This window comes from Mustela nigripes, chromosome 5 (genome assembly GCF_022355385.1).
Source record: "Mustela nigripes isolate SB6536 chromosome 5, MUSNIG.SB6536, whole genome shotgun sequence".
NCBI classification, from domain to species: Eukaryota; Metazoa; Chordata; class Mammalia; order Carnivora; family Mustelidae; genus Mustela; species Mustela nigripes.
In genome coordinates this window covers 59,995,770-60,015,758 of record NC_081561.1, presented here as the reverse complement: position 1 = coordinate 60,015,758, position 19,989 = coordinate 59,995,770, and the positions used below count along the sequence as shown (strand labels likewise).

The 19,989-nt window shown below is 39.0% G+C and overlaps 1 protein-coding gene across 2 annotated transcripts in view; it reads left to right on the top strand.

The window, feature by feature from the left end:
- Window positions 1-19,989, top strand: part of POLH (DNA polymerase eta) — a 35,911-nt gene that overhangs the window by 8,064 nt on the left and 7,858 nt on the right. The window contains exons 2-7 of one of the 2 annotated variants that reach the window (XM_059400376.1): window positions 256-396; window positions 640-774; window positions 3,298-3,515; window positions 15,696-15,865; window positions 17,466-17,569; window positions 19,362-19,481. In XM_059400376.1, coding sequence (XP_059256359.1) covers window positions 260-396; window positions 640-774; window positions 3,298-3,515; window positions 15,696-15,865; window positions 17,466-17,569; window positions 19,362-19,481 — 884 coding nt within the window. In that variant the 5' untranslated portion in view covers window positions 256-259. Of the gene's footprint in view, window positions 1-255; window positions 397-639; window positions 775-3,297; window positions 3,516-15,695; window positions 15,866-17,465; window positions 17,570-19,361; window positions 19,482-19,989 lie in introns of those variants that run through there. The other variant, XM_059400378.1, reaches the window with a different exon arrangement.

Here is a 19,989-nt window from a genome sequence, read left to right as displayed (position 1 = left end):
CATCCTGAAAAATAAGGGAAGACTGAGGAACTGTCACAAATTGTAGAAGACTAAGGAGACATGATGACCTAAGCTTTACTACCTTCCTAAAATTGTACCAATTTATATATTATTCTCCTACCAGCAGTATATGAATATGCCTGTTTCATTCTTGTTAATATCCATGCTCATGATAACAGTGGAAGAACAGAAATTACTGTTTCCTTGGCACTTCGGATTAGGTGTCTTTTCTGACTATAAAATATTGTCTTTCAGAAAAATGGCTACCGGACAGGACCGAGTAGTTGTCCTAGTGGACATGGACTGTTTTTTTGTTCAAGTGGAACAGCGGCAGAATCCTCATTTGAGGAATAAACCTTGTGCAGTTGTCCAGTACAAGTCATGGAAGGGTGGTGGGTATGTATCATAGCTATTGTAACTGCCAACTGTTTTATTCTATAAGAATACATGACAGTGTGTTAGGTCCTGTTTTGGGGATCTCTGAACTGCTATGTTTGAGATGGAATAGTGGCATCTGTGACCAAAAAGTTTCTGCTATCACGTTTATAGCCCATTCGGTTAAATTTTATTTTTGTTTGTGATCTTGTAATATTTATCTGTTTTTTATTTATCTTTTTTTTTTTTTTTCCCTAACCTTAGAATAGTTGCAGTGAGTTATGAAGCTCGTGCATTTGGGGTCACTAGAAGCATGTGGGCAGATGATGCTAAGAAGTTATGTCCTGATCTTCTGTTGGCACAAGTTCGTGAGTCCCGTGGGAAAGCTGACCTCACCAAGTAAGAAGGAAAGAATGTTTAGGGGAATGGAAGAATTGTAAATAATATTCTATGAGGCTAGGAACTGATGTTTTCAAATTTGTGTTGTATAATTAATACCTGACAGAGTTCCTTTGGACAGCCAGCTTTTCTCTTTGAAATGAAAATAGATTTTGATACTATGTTTCAGAAACAGTGCAGTCATTACAGCCTTTAACAAGTTGCTGCCCTTAACACCGCTTCAGTTCCTTAATTGTTTAAAAATTGGTGTTATATTTAAAAATACCAGTTTCCATGTTCTTAGGCCAAAAGTCTGGTTTGAAGTGATTAGATTGACTGAAACTAAGTTTTTCCAGAGAAGGATGAGTCAAACTGACATAGTACAGTATCTACAGTTGCTTGCTAGAACTGAACAATCTCAAAGGAGATTAACTCTGTGTTTGAAGTGAGCTGTCACTCCTCAGATTTTAGAACATTAGTCTATATGGGCATGGCCACGCTCCAACCATTAATAATAATCCTAATGGATAGTATATATTGAGCATTTGTCCTATGCCAGCCTGTGTTAAACTCTCCATAGGCAAGATCTCTTAAATATCATGTTATTATAACATAGACTCTAGAATTACCCATCCCCTTACCTCCATAAAGAAAGAAGTTTAGAGAGCTTAAATAATATAAGTTCACACAGTTAGAAAATAGAAGGCTGAGGATTCAGGGGGTTTTTTAGATTTCAGTAGCCATATTCTCACAGTTTACTCTACCATGTAGTGTGGTGTGTAGCAGTCATGATTTGACTTAAGACTTACAGTATTCCTGAATTCACCTATGAATTACAAGTCTAAAGGTGGTGTGCCATAACCAACTTCACCCTGGAGTTATTGCCAGAAGAGAAGACAGATTTACTGAAGATGAATATCTTAACCCTAAAATAACATTAATGCAGCTAATAGACTACACTGCATTGAATAGACCTTTGTGCTGGTAAAGACAATGTGACTTCCCCAGAAATATAGTTGATTTCTGAGTGTGATTTTGAAAAGCTGCATGCTTTAAACTGGATCATTTCTTTTACTCTTAAAATCTTCATCAAGTAGGGATGCCTTGGTGGCTCAGTTGGTTAAGCATCTGCCTTTGGCTCAGGTCATGATCCCAGGGTTCTGGGATCAAGTCCCACAGTGGGCTCCTTGCTTGGCAGGAAGCCAGTTCTCCCTCTGCCTGCCACTCCCCCTGCTTGTGTTCTATCCCCCTCTCTCTGTCTCTCTGACAAATAAATAAAATCTTAAAAAAAAAATCTTCACAATTTAAAATTGTTTTAATAATTAACTTGTGATACCAAGTTATAAATTATGATTTGCAGAAATGTATACAAATAAATTTTATCAAATATTCTTAAGATACTTTGGAGTAAGTTGCCCGAGAGGCCATGGAGGAACACCAGCTACTGCAATAAGGTGTTCTTTCCTCACTTTGTGTGTGCATTTGTGTGTGTGTATCATGTTCTCATGCTCTTGCACATACTAGCACTCTTTTTTTTCCTTTGAGGTATGACTATCCTTTCCAGCACAAATAATGATTAAAAGGAAAAAAAGCCAAATATTTTTCTAATTCTTTTGAAGATGCTTTAGAACAATAATTATACTAGTTTTTATAGATGTCTTTATGAAATGGTGCAAATATTTCCATTTTTATGATCTATCAGGAACAAAGCACTTACTGTAAATTCCATAGCAGGTTCAAAGCAATAAAATATGCACATATTGCCCTAGGAAACTAGCCATCTACAGCCAGAAGAGCTGCTTGTTATGATTTAAATAGGAGGTATATGGTGAAATTGGTATCCTCTAAAGAAGGATGTCACCACATTCCAAGCATTTATCTTCAGTTTGATTATTTGAATGTTAGTATACCCAGAACTGATTGGACTTGGTTAGTTGGTTGGATGTGTGTGTGTGTGTGTGTGTAGTAAGGACCAGCTCACATGTTGTTCCAACTCACTATTAACTGAAATATAAAATCCTAATGTCACTTTGTTAATTTAAAATGAGAAACACTGTCTTGAGAAATACGAGATACTTGGGTTCACAAATCAGGGCGGTGTTTCCTGTAAGTTATGTCTTATTTGAAGACAAAAGTAGAAGCAGAAAATACATAATGGATATATGAAAATAAAAAAAAAGAATAGGTGATCTTAGTAAAATGTAGTTGAACAAGTTTGAAGCATTTCTTTCCTTTTGGAGGGAGCCACAAAAACATGTTTATGGTCTGGATGCTTTCCACCTTCATAGTGCTAGAGTCACTAAACATGTTTGCCTCCATTGTTCTTCTTTTTCTTTGCTTCTGTTATTGACCATCCATCTGTCTGTGCATTGATCCCTTCATTTGGGTTACTGTCTCATCTCTGCCAAACCATTGCTCCCTTTAAGGAGACCTTACACTGGTGATATATATGATTCTATTATGAGATAGAGGGGATGGGGGCTGACAGTCACTATGTTGCCTTCATTTATTGCCTACACATATGATAATCCGTATACTTTTTAGGTACCGGGAAGCCAGTGTGGAAGTGATGGGGGTAATGTCTCGTTTTGCTGTGATTGAACGTGCCAGCATTGATGAGGCTTATATAGACCTGACGGGTGCTGTACAAGAAAGACTACAAAAGCTACAAGGGCAACCTATCTCAGCTGACCTGTTGCCAACCACCTACATTGAAGGGTTGCCCCAAGGCCCTACAACAGCAGAAGGGACTGATCAGAAAGGTACTTCCATAGCATCATATTGCTTCTGCTTCCTGCCTTTGGAATCTGCTTTGCTTGGTCACGCTGATCCTTCTTGGATTGATTGAAAGGAAACTTAAACTACAACCTGAATGAATCACAAGGACTCACGTGGAAGGATATACAAATTCTCTTATCTTTCCAGGTATATGGATGTTGAGAATCTGTGGAATCTGTATGAAATCAAGTTTCTATTTAGATAAAATGAGAGCAGGTTTGAGTTATCAGTAAACTGAGCACTTTTGTCATTTGTAGGTTAATTTATAACATTGTAACTTGGTTTCTTTTAAGTTTAAGGTGGGGGGCGCCTGGGTGGCTCAGTGGGTTAAGCTGCTGCCTTCGGCTCAGGTCATGATCTCAGGGTCCTGGGATCGAGTCCTGCATCGGGCTCTCTGCTCGGCGGGGAGCCTGCTTCCTCCTCTCTCTCTCTCTGCCTGCCTCTCTGCCTACTTGTGATCTCTCTCTGTCAAATAAATAAATAAAATCTTTAAGGGGGACCTCAAGTACAGGGAGTTGAGTCACTCAAAATCTCTTTTACTTTTTTTTTTTTTTTTTTAAGGATTTCTTTTATTTGTCAGAGAGAGAGAGCACAAGCAGAGGGAGAAGCAGGCTCTCCACTGAGCAAGAAGTCCGATGTGGGACTCAATCTTGGGATCTTGGAATCTTGACCTCAGCCAAAGGTAGGCGCTTAACTGACTGAGCTACCCAGGCGTCCCTGAGTCACTCAAAATTTCTGATCAATTCATAGTAAAATACTAGGGCGCATGGGTGGCTCAGGCTGTTAAGTGTCTGCCTTCAGCTTAGGTCATAATCCCAGAGTCCTGGGATCGAGCTCAGCAGGGAGCCTGCTTTTTCTGTTCCCTCTGCCCCTTCTTTCCCCTCACCACCGCTTATGTACTCTCTATCAAATAAATAATAAAATCTTTAAAGAAAATGTGTAGTAAAATATCAATGGGCTATGCAAAACCTCTTTTGTTTTATTTATTTTCCTTACTTTCCCCTTCATAGTGATTTCCCCCCACTACCTCCCTACCTGGCCCACCCTCTGTGTGGTGTATGTGTTTGGTGTATCTTTTGTGTTTTGTGTTTGTGGTGTATGTTTTTGGTGTATCTTTTTAAATTTGTATGTCTTTACATATTGTACAGTGTTGCTTTGTGTATATGCTTTTAAAATTTGTGCTTTTTAATTAAAAGATAGAATTGTGTTATAGATCTTTTTTTGTGTGTGTGTGTGTTATAGATCTTATTCTTGTTTTTTTAATTAATATTTAAATTTTAATTCCAGTATGGTTAGCATACAGTGTAGATCTCATTCTTTTTCTTGATTTTCCTTCAGTGGTGATTTTATAGATCTTTCCATGTAGTTGTATTTATGTGTAATTGATTGCTCTTAATTGTAGCATATATCCACGGTATGGACCTATCATATTTACATGTTTTTTACCAATCTTCTAGTGATGAACTCATTTGTTTCTTATGGTTTTTTACTGTTGATATGATAAATGTCCTCATTCATCCTCTTTTGAACTTATTCAGGGGTTTCTCTGAGAAATGTTTTCAGGAGTAGACTGCTAGGTCATAAACCATACACATGCTTAGTTTCACTAAATACTGCCAGATTGTTTCCCAGAATGGCTATAACAGTTACCCTAATCTTGAAGTACAAAAGAATTCCTATTGCCCTTATATCCTCACCAGCAATTGCTGTTTTCTTTTTCTTTTTTTTTTTTTTAAGATTTTATTTGACACAGAGAGAATGAGCACAAGTAGGGGGAGCAGTAGGCGGAGGGAGAAGCAGGCTCCACGCTGATCAGGGAGCCTGATGTGGGGCTCAATCCCAGGACCCCAGGACCATGACCTGGGCCGAAGGCAGACGCTCCACAACTGAGCCACCCAGGCATCCCAATTGCTGTTTTCTAATGTTTAAAATATATACATATCTATTTATATATATAATCTATTTATATAGATATATATAGATAGATAGATTTTTTTTTTTTTTTAAGATTTATTTACTTGACAGAGACACAGCAAGAGAGGGAACACAAGCAAGGGGAGTGGGAGAGGGAGAAGCAGGCTTCCTGCTGAGCAGGACTCTAGGATCATGATCCGAAGCTGAAGGCAGACTAACAACTGAGCCACCCAAGCACCCCTTCAATGTGATGGCTATAAAGTGGTATTTCATGTTTTTGGTTTGTTTAAATATACATTCTCTATTTACCAATTGAAGTTGAGCATTTCTTCATATACTTGTTAGTTAATTGAGTAAGATTCTATGCATTCATGTGTTGTTAGTTCCTAAATGCTTTAAATTTTTTTATTGCTATCGTTTTACATTTTTTCTATTATATTTTATACTTGGTTATTGATGTGTAGGGAAAGGACAAGTGATTTTTTTTTTTATAAGTTCATCTTTATTTTACCTACGTGAAAAAACTTGTATTATACAGGCATAACTCAGAGATATTTCGGTAACCAAACTATCCACAACCAAATATCTCAGTAAAGTAAGTCAGGTTAATTTTTTGGTTTCCTAGTGCATATAGAAGTTATGTTTATACTATACTGTCATCTATTAAGTGTACAAAGTGTTGTTTGTTTGTTTATAAGTAGACTGCACGTCCAATGTGGAGCCCAGCACAGGGTTTGAGCTCGCAACCCTGAGATCAAGAGTTAGACGCTTAACCGACTGAGCCATCCAGGCACCATAGTGTCATATCTTTAAATGTACATACCTTAATTTTAAAAAACTTCGTGCTATAAAATGCTAACCACCTGACCTTTCAGCAAGTTGTAATCACTGATTACAGATCACTATAACAAATATAACAATAATGAAAAGGTTTGAGATATTGTGAGGATTACCAAAATGTAACATAAAGACACAAAGTGAACAAATGCTTTTGGGAAAATGGTGCCAATATATTTACTTCTTGTGGGGTTGACACAAATCTTTAGTTTATAAAAACACATTGAAGCAAGGCACAAAAAATCAAGATATGCCTGTAATCTGCATGACAATGCTTTTAATAAATTTACTCGACGGTTAAAAATAATTTCTTAAAATTAGGGCAACAGGCACCTGGGTGGCTCAGTGGGTTAAGCCTCTGCCTTCTGCTCAGGTCATCGTCTCAGGGTCCTGGGATAGAGCCCCACATCCAGCTCTCTGCTCAGCGGGGAGCCTGCTTCCCCTTTTCTCTCTGCCTGCCTCTCTGCCTACTTGTGATCTCTGTCAAATAAATAAAATCTTAAAAAAAAAAATAGGGCAACAAAAATTTTGCTTTTGTGATATTGCTAATTTTTAATAGTTCTAGATAACAGATATAAGAGAATCTGGGCCTTACGTTTTTTAAATCAAATATTATGAAACTGGAATTCAGCTGGATCTCCCAGAGCAAAGAATTTGGCAGTTACAGGCTTTTTAACTGGGATATACAGTTTGTCCTAGACATTTTCTAGTACTTTTCATAAAGGCTATCTTCAGAACAGTGTATCTCCTCTTTATTTGTAACATATACTCTTAGAACTATTATTTTGTAACATTGTTCTTATTCAGAAGTGCTTTTTCAGTAAAAACTTCTGCATGCTGGCTATTAACCAAAAGGAAACTTTGGGACACCTGGGTGGCTCAATAGTTTGAGCGTCTCCTTTGGCTCTAGTCATGACCCCTGGGCCCTGGGATTAAGTCCCACCTCCAGCTTCTTGCTCATCGAGTAGCCTGCAACTCCTTCTGCTTGCCACTCCCCCTGCTTATGTTCTCTCTCTCTGACAAATAAATCTTTAAAAAGGGGGTGGGGACTGGATACCAGCCTATAGCAAGTTAACTTCTAATGGGGGAGAACATTAAGGCAATCTGTTATTGTACAAACAGTAGAGATTTGTCTAGAAAAAGCTCAAGGAGAGTTTAGCTTACTTCTAGTTAAAGTGGTAAATTTCCCATGGGTTCCATATTTTAAAATAAGATGTAAGATTTAAAGTGTCCTTTGCCATTGAACAGTTGTATGATAAGCCTTTAACTTGTTGAAGGGTGGTAGTAGTACAACTGCCCAGGGAAGCTTGTGAGAAAGACAATTGAGGAATCATTTTATTCTCTGATCCTGATATAGCAGAGTTTATCAACCTGGAGGCTGCAAATCCTTCAATTCCTTCAGGAAAATACAATGGACAATAAAAATGTGCTACTTAGGGGCGTCTGGGTGGTTTAGTCAGTAAGGCATCTGCCTTCGACTCAGGTCATGATCCTGGGGTCCTGGGATCAAGCCCTGTATCGGTCTCCTTGCTCAGCAGGGAGCTTGCTTCTCACTCTGCCTGCCAATCCCTCTGCTTGTTTGTGTGCTCTCTCTCTCTCTCTCTCTGTCAAATAAATAAATAAAATCTTTAAAAGAAAAAAATGTGCCACTTAAAGGAGGCAGTTATAATACATAAACATTTGATGATGAAATATGTCATGATTTTCTTTTCTTAGTAGTCTGCGACCAGAGTCAGAAATTTAACGATCAGGGGCATCTGGATGGCTCTGTCAGTTAAGCATCTGGCTTCTTGCCTTCGGCTCAGGTCATGATCTCAGTATCCTGGGACTGAACCCCCACATCGTGCTCCCTGTTTCTTCCTCTCCCTCTGTACCCCAGCTTATGCTCTCTCTTTTGCGTGTTCTACCTCAAATTAAAAAAAAAAAAAGGAAGAAAGCTAACGATCATAATAAAGAAGGTTTTTCTTTGGTCTTAGCTTTGTGTACCACATTTTACTGTGAGGCTAATGCTTTAAAACACTTGAAATTAGTTTTATAATACTTAAAAATCATTGATTCTTTTTTTTTTTTTTTTTTTTTAAAAGATTTTATTTATTTATTTGACAGAGAGAAATCACAAGTAGTCGGAGAGGCAGGCAGAGAGAGAGAGAGGAGGAAGCAGGCTCCCTGCTGAGCAGAGAGCCCCACGTGGGACTCGATCCCAGGACCCTGAGATCATGACCTGAGCCGAAGGCAGCGGCTTAACCCACTGAGCCACCCAGGCGCCCAAAAATCATTGATTCTTTGCAGGTTTTTTTGAGGGCTGTATCCCCTTTTGAAAATTTTTTCAAAGTATGGACCCTTGCTTGCCTCAGAAAAATACATATCTACACATAAGGTAGTTCTGTGTGCAGTTTTCACGAGTTTCACAGACCCTCTGAAAACCATATACCTCAGAATAGGAACTGTTATTACACATTACATTTGTATTTTTGGCTCCAACTCATCTTTAAAGAGCTCTCTGGCTGAAGACTATGGTATATACCTTCATTGGTGGCAAATGTTACCTCAACTCAAATGGACATGCTGCTCTTTGTTCTACACCTTTTTTTTTTTTAATCAAAAATGCAGATGTTTATAAACAAGTCTTATTTCTGTATGTCTTCTGTAACTATTGCTTTAGTGTGTCCAGTTTAAGTATTGAATTTCCAGTTGAAGTAAACTATCTTTTTATTTATAGTGCTCAAAAAAGTGTAATGCCTAGTAAATGGTTTATGATATTTCATATTATATTACAGGGTCCTCTTATGATGTGTGCAACCAAAAAAACTGATAATAGAATTTAACTGATCTAAGTGTGTATAATCTTCTTCTAGAAATTATTTTTCATGGATGTGAATTATTTCAAACCTAGGAAAAGAAGTCAGGTATTTCCGATGTTTTGATACTGAAGTTTCTGTTAACTTTGCCGTCCTACCTCTTAATACAGAGCTGGCAATCAGCCATACTGTGTTTGCAACTTATTTTCTGTTTCTGAAAATAGTTATGTGTGTAGAAAGCTTTAAGTGGTAGAATTACTTAAAAATAATACTCAAAACTGTCAGATTGAAAACTTTCCTTTCAAGGCCATTTTCTAAGTAGTTTGTATCAGTTAAGGAACTCCTTAGTTATCTCCTCCCTTTGCTCTTAATTTCTTTCTTTCTAAACATATAATGAACATCTTCTGAATGCCTAGGACATGAAGCAGTTGTGTAGTTGTATAAGAAATTATAAATCATTGTTAAAGATGAGAGTGGTGGGATTGGAAGGGTCCCCTGCTGGCTTTGAAAAGGAAGCTGCCATATTCTCAGAGGGCTTTTGGAGGAGGCCCCCATGGCTAGGCTCTGAGAGTTGCCCTCTGCTGACAGCCAGCAAGAAAATGGGGACCAAATTCTGCCAACAACCAGAAGTAGCTTGGAAGACATTAATCAGCTGATAGCATAAAGGAGGGCACACTCATTATCAGTACAGGAACTTCTCTTTTATAGTTATGGTGCCTGGAGTTGTGGCATATAGCTAGAGATTTATCAGTTTAACCCCAAAGTTTTGGCACAACTCATCAGCGCTCACTCTTCTGCTGGTTCTGTTCATCATTGTACTGGAGGTATAAGACAGTGCAATCAGAGCAGAAGGGGAAATAGAAGATATTTAGATGTGAAGGAAAAAGTAAACTTTCCACATGACATAATCATGTTTGTAAGAAATCATAAAGAATCTACCCCACCCTTCCCCCCAAAATAAGTGAGATTAGCAAGGTTGCAGGGGATGAAGTCAATATGTAAAAATCAGTAGCATTTATACACACTAAAATTTAAGATGGAAAATTGAAATTTAAAAAGCCATGTTATTGCAATAGCATTACAATCATGAAATTATTAGAGAAATGTATATAGGTGAAATATATATATATATGAAAAACTAGTTAACTAGAAACTATGAAACAGGGGTGCCTGAATGGCTCAGTCATTTAAGTATCTGCCTTTGGCTCAGGTCATGATCCCGGAGTTCCAGAATTGAGCCCTGCGTTGGGTTCCCTACTCAGTGGGGTGTCTGCTTCACCCTTTGCCCCTCACCTCACTTTGCTCTCTCTTTCTCTTTCTCAAGAAAACAAAAACCAAACTATAAAACATAATGCCTGAGAAGAAAAATTAAATAAATGGGGGTGCCTGGGTTGCTCAGTGGGTTAAGCCTCTGCCTTCAGTTCAGGTCACGATCTCAGGGCCTTGGGATTGAGCCCCACTTTGGGCTCCTTGCTCAACAGGGAGCCTGCTTTCCCCGCTCTCTCTGCCTGCCTCTCTGCCTACTTGTGATCTCTCTCTGTGTCAAATAAATAAATAAAATCTTTTTAAAAAATTTTTAAAAATTAGAAAAAATGAAATAGATGGAGAGATATAATATGCTCATGGATCAAAAGACTAAATGTTATTAGAGCTCAGGTTGCCTCAAATTGACCTAAGATTCATTGCATTCCCTTCTTGACTCAGCAGGACTCTGTAGAAATTGCCAAATTGACTTGAAAATTTGTATGGAAATGCAAAGGATGTGGGGTAGCCAAACAACTTTGAAAAAGAACTCAGTTGGAAGATTTAAACACTCTGGTTTTAAGATTTAACTATAAATTTACAGTAACTGGAGCAGTGTAGTATTGGTGTAAGATGAGACAGATCCATGGTACAGGATGATAGGAAGTACACAAATAGAGTGCCATATTTTTTGGTCAATTGGTTTCCACAAAGCTGCTGAGATAATTCAATATGAAAGGGGAAGTCTCTCAGTTCTAGTGGTCATTTTACACCAAAACTGCCAGAATCTTCTTCTGGTCCACTTCAGTGTATCAGAGAAAAACCAAAATGGTATAGATTCTTCTTATCAACTAGAGAAGGAGATAAGCGAAATGCTTCTCTTTTGTGGCCCTGTTCAATTGAAATGGATATAGAGTAACAAGATTGTAACATTACATAATTTGGGAAAACAATAATGAAGAAATCTAAAGCAAAGCAAATTTAGCTCTAGTACTTGGGAAAAATGCCCCCCAAATCCCACAATTTCAATAAATTCTTATTTTTTCCTTTCCCAAACCTAATAAATACTAAGTGGTTTTAATTTTTGCTTCAACTGTCAAATATAATTTTTTTAAAGATTTATTTATTTATTTATTTATTTATTTATTTGACAGAGATCACAAGTAGGCAGAGAGGCAGGCATAGAGAGAGGGGGAAGCAGGCTCCCTGCTGAGCAGAAAGCCCAATGCGGGGCTCGATCCCAGGACCCTGAGATCATGACCTGACTCTAACGCAGAGGCTTTAACCCACTGAGCCACCCAGGCGCCCCTGTCAAATATAATTTAATAAATTCATGAGAAACAAACAAAAAAAGGATGTTATATTTACTGTTGTTAACACATGCAAGACACTGCTAAGGAGCTTTATATAAGATTATATATATATGTATGTATACACATACACACACATATATGCACATATACACACATTATATATAATTCCTCATAATAATCCTATGATACAGTACTCAAACTCATGTCATAGACCATGAAACTGAAACAGAGAATTACAGAACTTGTTCAAAGCCACATAGTGATAAAGTCAGTATTTGTTTTTTTTTTTTTTAAGATTTTATTTATTTATTTGACAGAGAGAAATCACAAGTAGATGGAGAGGCAGGCAGAGAGAGAGAGAGGGTAGCAGGCTCCCTGCTGAGCAGAGAGCCCGATGCGGGACTCGATCCCAGGACCCTGAGATCATGACCTGAGCCGAAGGCAGCGGCTTAACCCACTGAGCCACCCAGCGCCCTAAAGTCAGTATTTGAACACTGCCTAACTACAGAATATTCTTTTACCAATTATGCTATATGTTTTACAGATAAGAGCTAAAGGACTTTAACGGGGCACCCCAAAGTTAGCTAGACTAGTTGGAGAATACCACATGATAGATGAAGCTTGAATTAACCCTGAAGTATAAATAATATTTTTTTTAAAGAAAGTCTTTTTTTCAAAGATTTTACTTATTTGAGAGAGAAAGAGAAAGGGCATAAGAAGGGAAATGGCCCAAGGGAGAAGCAGACTTCCCCCTGAGCAGGGAGCCCAATGTGGAACTCAATCCTGAGCCTCCAGGATCATGACCTGAGCCGAAAGCAGTTGCTTAACCAACTGAGGCACCCAGGTGCCCTGAGTAGTATTTAAGCAAAGGAAGATCAGAAATAAGAGCAGGGGGACACCTGGGTGGCTCAGTGGGTTAAGCCGCTGCCTTCGGCTCAGGTCATGATCCCAGTGTCCTGGGATGGAGTCCCACATCGGGCTCCTTGCTTGGCAGGGAGCCTGCTTCTCCCTCTGCCTCTGTCTGCCATTCTGTCCGCCTGTGCTCGCTCTCTCTCCCTCTCTCTCTGACAAATAAATAAATATTAAAAAAAAAAAAAAAAAAAAAAAAAAAAAAGAAGAGCAGGGAAATAGGATAAGGGATGTCTTAAAGTTGAAACAGTGTATGTTCAGGAAATTTAAGGATATAACAAATTTGAGATTAATGGAAGATGAATTGAAAAGGCCAGATGGTCTTCAGTGCCAGTTTTATAGAGTTGGCACTTTATTCTATAGGTATGAGAGAGCTAACAACAGTTTCAGTTGGTTGGTTTGTTTTTAAGATCTTATTCATTTTCTTGACAGAGAGCACAGGCAGGGGAGCAGCAGGCAGGGGGAAAGCAGGCTCCAGGCTGAGCAAGGAGCCTGATGCAAGACTCGATCCCTGGACCCTAGGATCATGACCTGAGCCGAAGACAGACCCTTACTTGACCGAGCCACCCAGGTGCCCTAACATTGGTTTTGAAGAGAGGATAAGATGGATAACATTGGGGAATATTTCATTCATGGGCATTGTGTAAATGCATTCAGGGAGAGGGTAGTTTAGGAGTCCATCCCAGGACACTGGGATCATGACCTGAGCCGAAGGCAGCGGCTTAACCCACTGAGCCAGACCACTGAGTTTAGGTGGTCTGGGCAAGAATGAAGAAAAGTTGAACAAGATAAGGCAGGTTGCAATGGATATATGAAATACTTTGAAGTGGTTTTGTTGACCAAAAAATCGACCAAATAATGGGGAATAAAAGAGAAAGGAAGCCAATATTATTGGAATTTTAAACCTTTAATAAAAATAGGGAGTTGTGGGGTGCCTAGGTGGCTTAGTCAGTTAAGCGTCCAACTCTTGATCTCAGCTCTGGTCTTAATCTCAGAGTTGTGAGTTCAAGCCCTGTGTTGGGCTCCATGAGGGGTTATGGAGCCTAGGAAAGAAAGACGGTAAGAAAGAGAGAGAGAAGAAAGAAAGAGGAAGGGAGGGCACCTAGGTGGCTCAGAGGGTTAAGCCTCTGCCTTCGGCTCAGGTCATGGTCTCAGGGTCCTGGGACTGAGCCCCACATCTGGCTCTCTGCTCAACAGGGAGCCTGCTTGCCCCTTTCTCTCTTTGCTTGCCTTTCTGCCTACTTGTGATCTCTCTTTCTCTCTCTGTATCAAATAAATAAAATCTTTTTTTAAAAAGGGGGGAAGGGAAGGGAGAGCGGGGGGGAGAGAAAGAGGAAGAAAAAAGAGAGACAGGGAGAAAGGAAAAAAGAAAGAGGAAGAGAGAGAGATAAGAGAAAGGAGGGAGGGAGGGAGGAAGGAATAGGGAGTTGTTTGGAAAAAAGAATATTTGAGAAGGAACATATAACGATTGATTTTCATTAAGTTTAGAGAGTATAGTGAACTATAGTTTGAAACTATAATGGTTTGAAACTATAATGAAAAATTCAAGAAGAGGTATTCTGTGTGGAGGTGGAGCTAAGGGATTAGAGTTTAAGAGTTTGAGAATAGAGGTGAAGATTTGTGTGCATTCAGCATAAGCAAATTGAAACGTAAGCCAGTTCACCAAGAGAAAAAAAGCACGGATACAGATAAGACAATGTTGCTCAGTATCTGCCAGAGTGTTAGAGGGAGAAGATAAGCCAGCAAATGAGAGAAGCAGCAGTCATCAAGAGTTGGAAAATACAGGACGCCTGGGTGGCTCAGTGGGTTAATCCTCCGACTTCAGCTTGGATCATGATGTCAGGGTCCTAGATCGGGCCTGTGGGCATGGGGCTCTCTGTTCAGCGGGGAGCCTCCTTCCCCACCTCTCTCTCTGCCTGCCTCTCTGCCTACTTGTGATCTCTCTCTCTCTCTCTCTCTCAAATAAATAAATAAAATCTTAAAAAAAAAAAAAGTTGGAAAATACTTCTGTGTGCTCATCTTCCTCCTCTATATATGTGAACCTTTGCTAATACCTCTTCACAATAATTTGAGTGTATTTTCTTGCCTTGTTCATACCTCATTACTGTCTGTCTAAACCAGCATGTCTAGATTTTCTATATACCTACCTCCCTTGCTTTATAATCATTTTTTAGGCTTTTTCAAAACTGACTAGTTCTAATTGGATAATAAAATATTTTCAAGGCCCTGAGTCCAAAGCTACATCTAATTTCAGTAGCTTGTCAGTAGAATAAAAAACTAGTGTCTCACCAGAATTTTAGCTACTCACCAGGAGAATCAGTCTCTAAAAATATATAAATGTATTTATTTTGAAGCATGATTTAATTCTGAGTATTTTCTAATTGAATAACAGAATTCTTGGGGGGAGAAGGTACTAGGGAGGGTTGGAAAAAGTAAGTTCCAGAGAACCGGAGAGAGAAAACATGTACTTTAAAATCATTAATCATGAGGGACACCTGGGTGGCTCAGTTGGTTGAGCAACTGCTTTCGGCTCAGTCATGATCCCAGAGGACCAGGATCGAGTCCTCCATCAGACTCCCAGCTCCACGGGGAGTCTGCTTCTCCCTCTGACCTTCTCCTCTCTCATGCTCTCTCTCACTGTCTCTCTCTCCAATAAATAAAATCTTTTAAAAAAATAAAAATAAAATCATAAATCATGAAAGACTACATTAATAAAAAATATTTGTTGAATATATAAGTTTCAGCCTACGCTGAAGCTAAGGCTTCTGGAATTGATAGGAAGGAGAAATTGATCTCTCTTACCCAGAAGTTTAAACAATAGCCATTTTTTTATGTTTGAAAACGTACATATTGGGGCACCTGGGAGGCTCAGTTGGTTAAGTGTCTGACTTCAGCTTAGGTTGTGATCTTGGGGTCTTGGGATCAAACCCCACATCTGGCTCCATGCTCAGTGGGGAGACTGCTTCTCCCTCTGCATCTCCCTCTCTCCACTCATGTTCTCTGTCTCTCTCTTAAAAAACAAACCAACAGAAAAACAGAAAAGAAAACATACATTAGCTAAAGTACTGTGAAAAGGAAGCATTTCTGTATTAGAGAACACAAAATCCTGACTTTAAAAAAATGTCTAAATACAGCCTTTCAATTTTTTCAGAGGAGACGCGAAAACAAGGCTTATTTCAATGGCTTGATTCTCTTCAGATTGATAACCCCACCTCTCCAGACCTGCAGCTCACTGTTGGAGCAGTGATTGTGGAGGAAATGAGAGCAGCCATAGAGAAGGAGACGGGCTTTCAGTGTTCAGCTGGAATTTCACATAATAAGGTGAAGGCTAATAGTGGGTTTCAAGGAGAAACATATCTTAGTTAAATGCAGCATGGATGGATATGAGTGGGGCATTTAAACCATTACATGCATACTTTGAAATGGGTTTCTATTTAGATTTGTTTTGTGTGGGCACCTGGGTGGCTCAGTCGGTTAAGTGGCTGCCTTCCACTCAGGTCATGATCTCAGGCTCCTGGGATCCAGCCTAGCAGTGTATCAGGCTCCTTGCTCAGTGGGGAGTCTGCTTTCCCTCTTCCTCTGTGCTCTCTCTACCTCCCTCCCTCCCTCCCTCTCTCTCTCCAGTAAATAAAATCTTTTAAAAAAAATGTTTTGCAGACTGAACAAAAGCCTGGGTAATTCTCTAACAAGGGAAATTGTCTTTGAACATGTACTTGCCTAAGCAGCAATCTGAAAAACCAGCAGAAAATGCTTATTTATATAGTTGTGTCCAAAATATTTCCTTAATGACTGAACTATGTATAGAAATGTCAATCTTTCAATTTTATATACAAACCTATTTCTTTTCACTTGCTGAAAAGTATTATCTCAATACTTTCGTGGAATTGCCTGAGTAGGTTTTTGCCTATTCCTTCCTTTCTAGTGAGCAGTAAGAAAGATAGAATAATAAAATTTTATTAATTTGGGTCACTGTTTTGGTATAGGGACCACAGATAATTATCAATAATCAGGGGCTGAATAACTGGTTTTATTAAAGTACAGTGAGGGTCTGGGATCTTCATCCCCTTCTAACTAGGCTCAATAATTGGGCAGTGCCTGATTATTCCTAGTTTCTACCTTTGCCCCGTTCCTCCAATCACCAAACTATCCCACAGAGTTTTAGAATATTTTTGTGATTGGGTGAAGGGAGGGGAAACCAAAGTCCCACTGTAGTAATTTAAATAAGACTAAATATTGCCTAGGAGAAGTTCCAGAGAATATCTCCAATGAATTTAAAGGATAATTTTATACTTTTCCTGCCAGTTACAATTTATGAAATGCTACCACTGAAGCACCTTATTCTTTCAAAAGAGTTCTCAAAGACTTAGGGTTTTTTTCATTTTGAAGTCTTGTTTCTAGTATAAGATGTATACTAATTCGATGATCATTTTGAGTCCAATCTCTATCACAGATAACTTAAATTATGGTAAACTGTGTTAAATCCAGGACTCAAAAATTAATCAAGTAATGTAAATAAATGGGGTAGGGTAAAACAGGTTGGCTTCAGCATTTTTATATGGACATGCCAAGAAATGCATCGTATAGAAGTTTCTTCTGCAGCTTCTCTGGGCTTTTTACCCTCTTGAAGTCAGAGAGCCTTAAGGAATAGATGGGGATGGAAAAATGACAAAGGAAAACAGAATAGAAGATGTGGAAAGAACAATGAGGATGATAATGGGTCATAGTTTCCACTGAGGATGTTGTGGGATACCAAGGTTTAGAGAGGTCTTGAGTTTCTGGTTTTGGTTTTCATTTTAATGTGGAAACCATTAGTTACAGCCCTTAAGCAGTGCCTGTGTTTGTTTGTGTGTGTTAATATTCACCAACTCTCTGTGTGAGTGAGGTTGGCAGTAAGGAAGTTTTTATCCTTTCCATGCTCCAGGTCCTGGCAAAACTGGCCTGTGGACTGAACAAGCCCAACCGCCAGACCCTGGTCTCACATGGGTCAGTCCCGCAGCTCTTCAGCCAAATGCCTATTGGCAAAATGTAAGTATTCAAGGAGTACCTTCCATTTCACTCGCATACTTCATGCGGGCACTCTCTGGTTTCTTCTGCTCCTTATGAAAGACTGAAGCCAGGAAAAGTAGGTAGCCATAGCCAAGAAGGTAGAAGGGTGATAACACAGGAGATTTTGAAAAACACAGAGACTTTTGTTCCTAATGAACGTTCAATTCTGGATTATCTGTGGAAGTTATTTAATCCTGAATTTTAAAAATGAACTGGTTTTTAGCTATATATTTAATTTCCCTATAGCCTTTTTATTCAAGTCTGTTATTAAATAACAAATAACAAAACAAATAGAAATTTTACTTATTTTTCTTCTAATATGAGATCAAGGTGTTCAGGGCTGCTGAATTACTCCCAAACTACGTATGAGAGAAAAAGCTAAACAACGTGAATAATTAAGCTGACCATACCAATGTGTGTCCTTGACAGTGGCGTAAAATATTGTGGAAGGGACAAGATGTAACAGTTGAAAGCAACAGTGAAAGTGCTACCAAGACTGTACATGACTGGGGCGCCTGGGTGGCTCAGGGGGTTAAAGCCTCTGCCTTTGGCTCAGGTCGTGATCCCGTGATCCCGAGGTCCTGGGATGGAGCCCTGCATTGGGCTCTCCCCTCAGCAGGGAGCCTGCTTCCCCCCACCCCCGCCCCCGCTCTCTCTGCCTGCCTCTCTACCTACTTGTGATCTCTGTGTGTCAAATAAATAATAAAATCTTAAAATTAAAAAAAAGACTGTACATGACGGACCTGCCTGGGTGGCTCAGTTGGTTATTTGCCTTCGGCTCAGGTCATGATCCCAGCCCCACATCTAGCCCACATCGGGCTCCCTCCCTCAGTGGAAGGAGGGCTGCTTCTCCCTCTGCCATTCACCCCCTGGTTTGTACTCTCTGGCTCTTTCTGTCCAATAAATAAATAAAATCTTTAAAAAAAAAAAAAAAGACTGTATATGAGTAGTTGCTAAGTGAGTTGTACAGGTAGTTACCAGAGTTCATGGAAAAGAGATCTGAGGATTTATGAAAAAGACATGACATTTTGTTTTGTCAGATGAGAAATGAAGAACAATTCTGATTTCAATAATGTTTTGAACACACAGAGAGGAAAAGTATAAAGTATTTTCAGTGAGCTGGGACTTAAACTAGTTAACTGGACCAAAAAGAATTATGTGAGAGAAATAGTACTGAAAAGGTAGGTCGAGAACAGATTATAGGTGGCCTCAAAGACCAAGCTTAATAATTATTATTATATTCTTTTTTAAAAGATTTTATTTATTCGACACAGAAAGAGAGAGAGAGAGCACAGCAGGGGGAGCAGCCGGCAGAGGAAGAGGGAAAAGCAGTCTCCCCACTGAGCAGGGATCCCATGTGGGGCTTTATCCCAGGACTCTGGGATCAGGACCTGAGCCAAAGGCAGATGCTTAACTGGCTGAGCCACCCAGGCACCCCTGGGGTGAGAATTTTAATCCCTAAATGGGATAGTAGATCCTGTACAATTAAAAGTTTTACATACAGATGACTTGAAAACTAATCAATGACTTTAACCTTTAGTTGATGCTATTGTTAATATTCCCAGGTCCTAACTCCAAGTGTATTTGAATTTCCAGAATCATCCAGTCTTACACTAGAAAATTAATAGTTTATAAGACTAAGACTGACCAATAAGTGCTCTCATTTTCCCTGAATCCTCAGGAGAGTTACTTACACAAGCAAAATTTCTTATGTCTGCTGCTAACCAGATATTTATGATGTGACCTATAAATTCTTTATCTCTTTTGTTAGCCGTAGTCTTGGAGGAAAACTAGGTGCCTCTGTCATTGAAATCCTGGGGGTGGAATACATGGGTGAACTTACTCAGTTCACTGAATCTCAGCTCCAGAGTCATTTTGGGGAGAAGAATGGGTAAGCGATTCCTAATACTTTTCAATCATAAACTTTATGGAGATGCTAATTTCAAATATGGACAAAAGCACCCAGTAAAATTTAGACCTATCTTTAACATTTGTTCCTTGAGGTAATTTCATTGGTCCTTTTGCTTTAAAATATTAAATCACTGTGGCCTCTCTGGAGTAGTTTTTCATTTCCCTAAGTAGGTTGATAGGCTTGGATATATACATAATTTCTGTGTGCTAAAATGCTTAAAATCTTTTAGTAAATACCACAAATTTGGGGGATATGAATCAGTGGCTTGCTCCGTGCTTTTCCAAAAATATAAATGACTTGGCTTTAAAAAGCATAACCAAGTGTCCCTCTCCTTGGCATATATTGCACTAGATTTCTTTGGGAAGTGCAGGGATTCTGTCAGAGGTGAGGTATACTTAATTTTAGACAAAATTTTCCTTTTCCATGAAGGAGATAAAAGGGTAGAGCAATGTAGGTATTTTACTTTAACAAGAATAATCATTTGCTT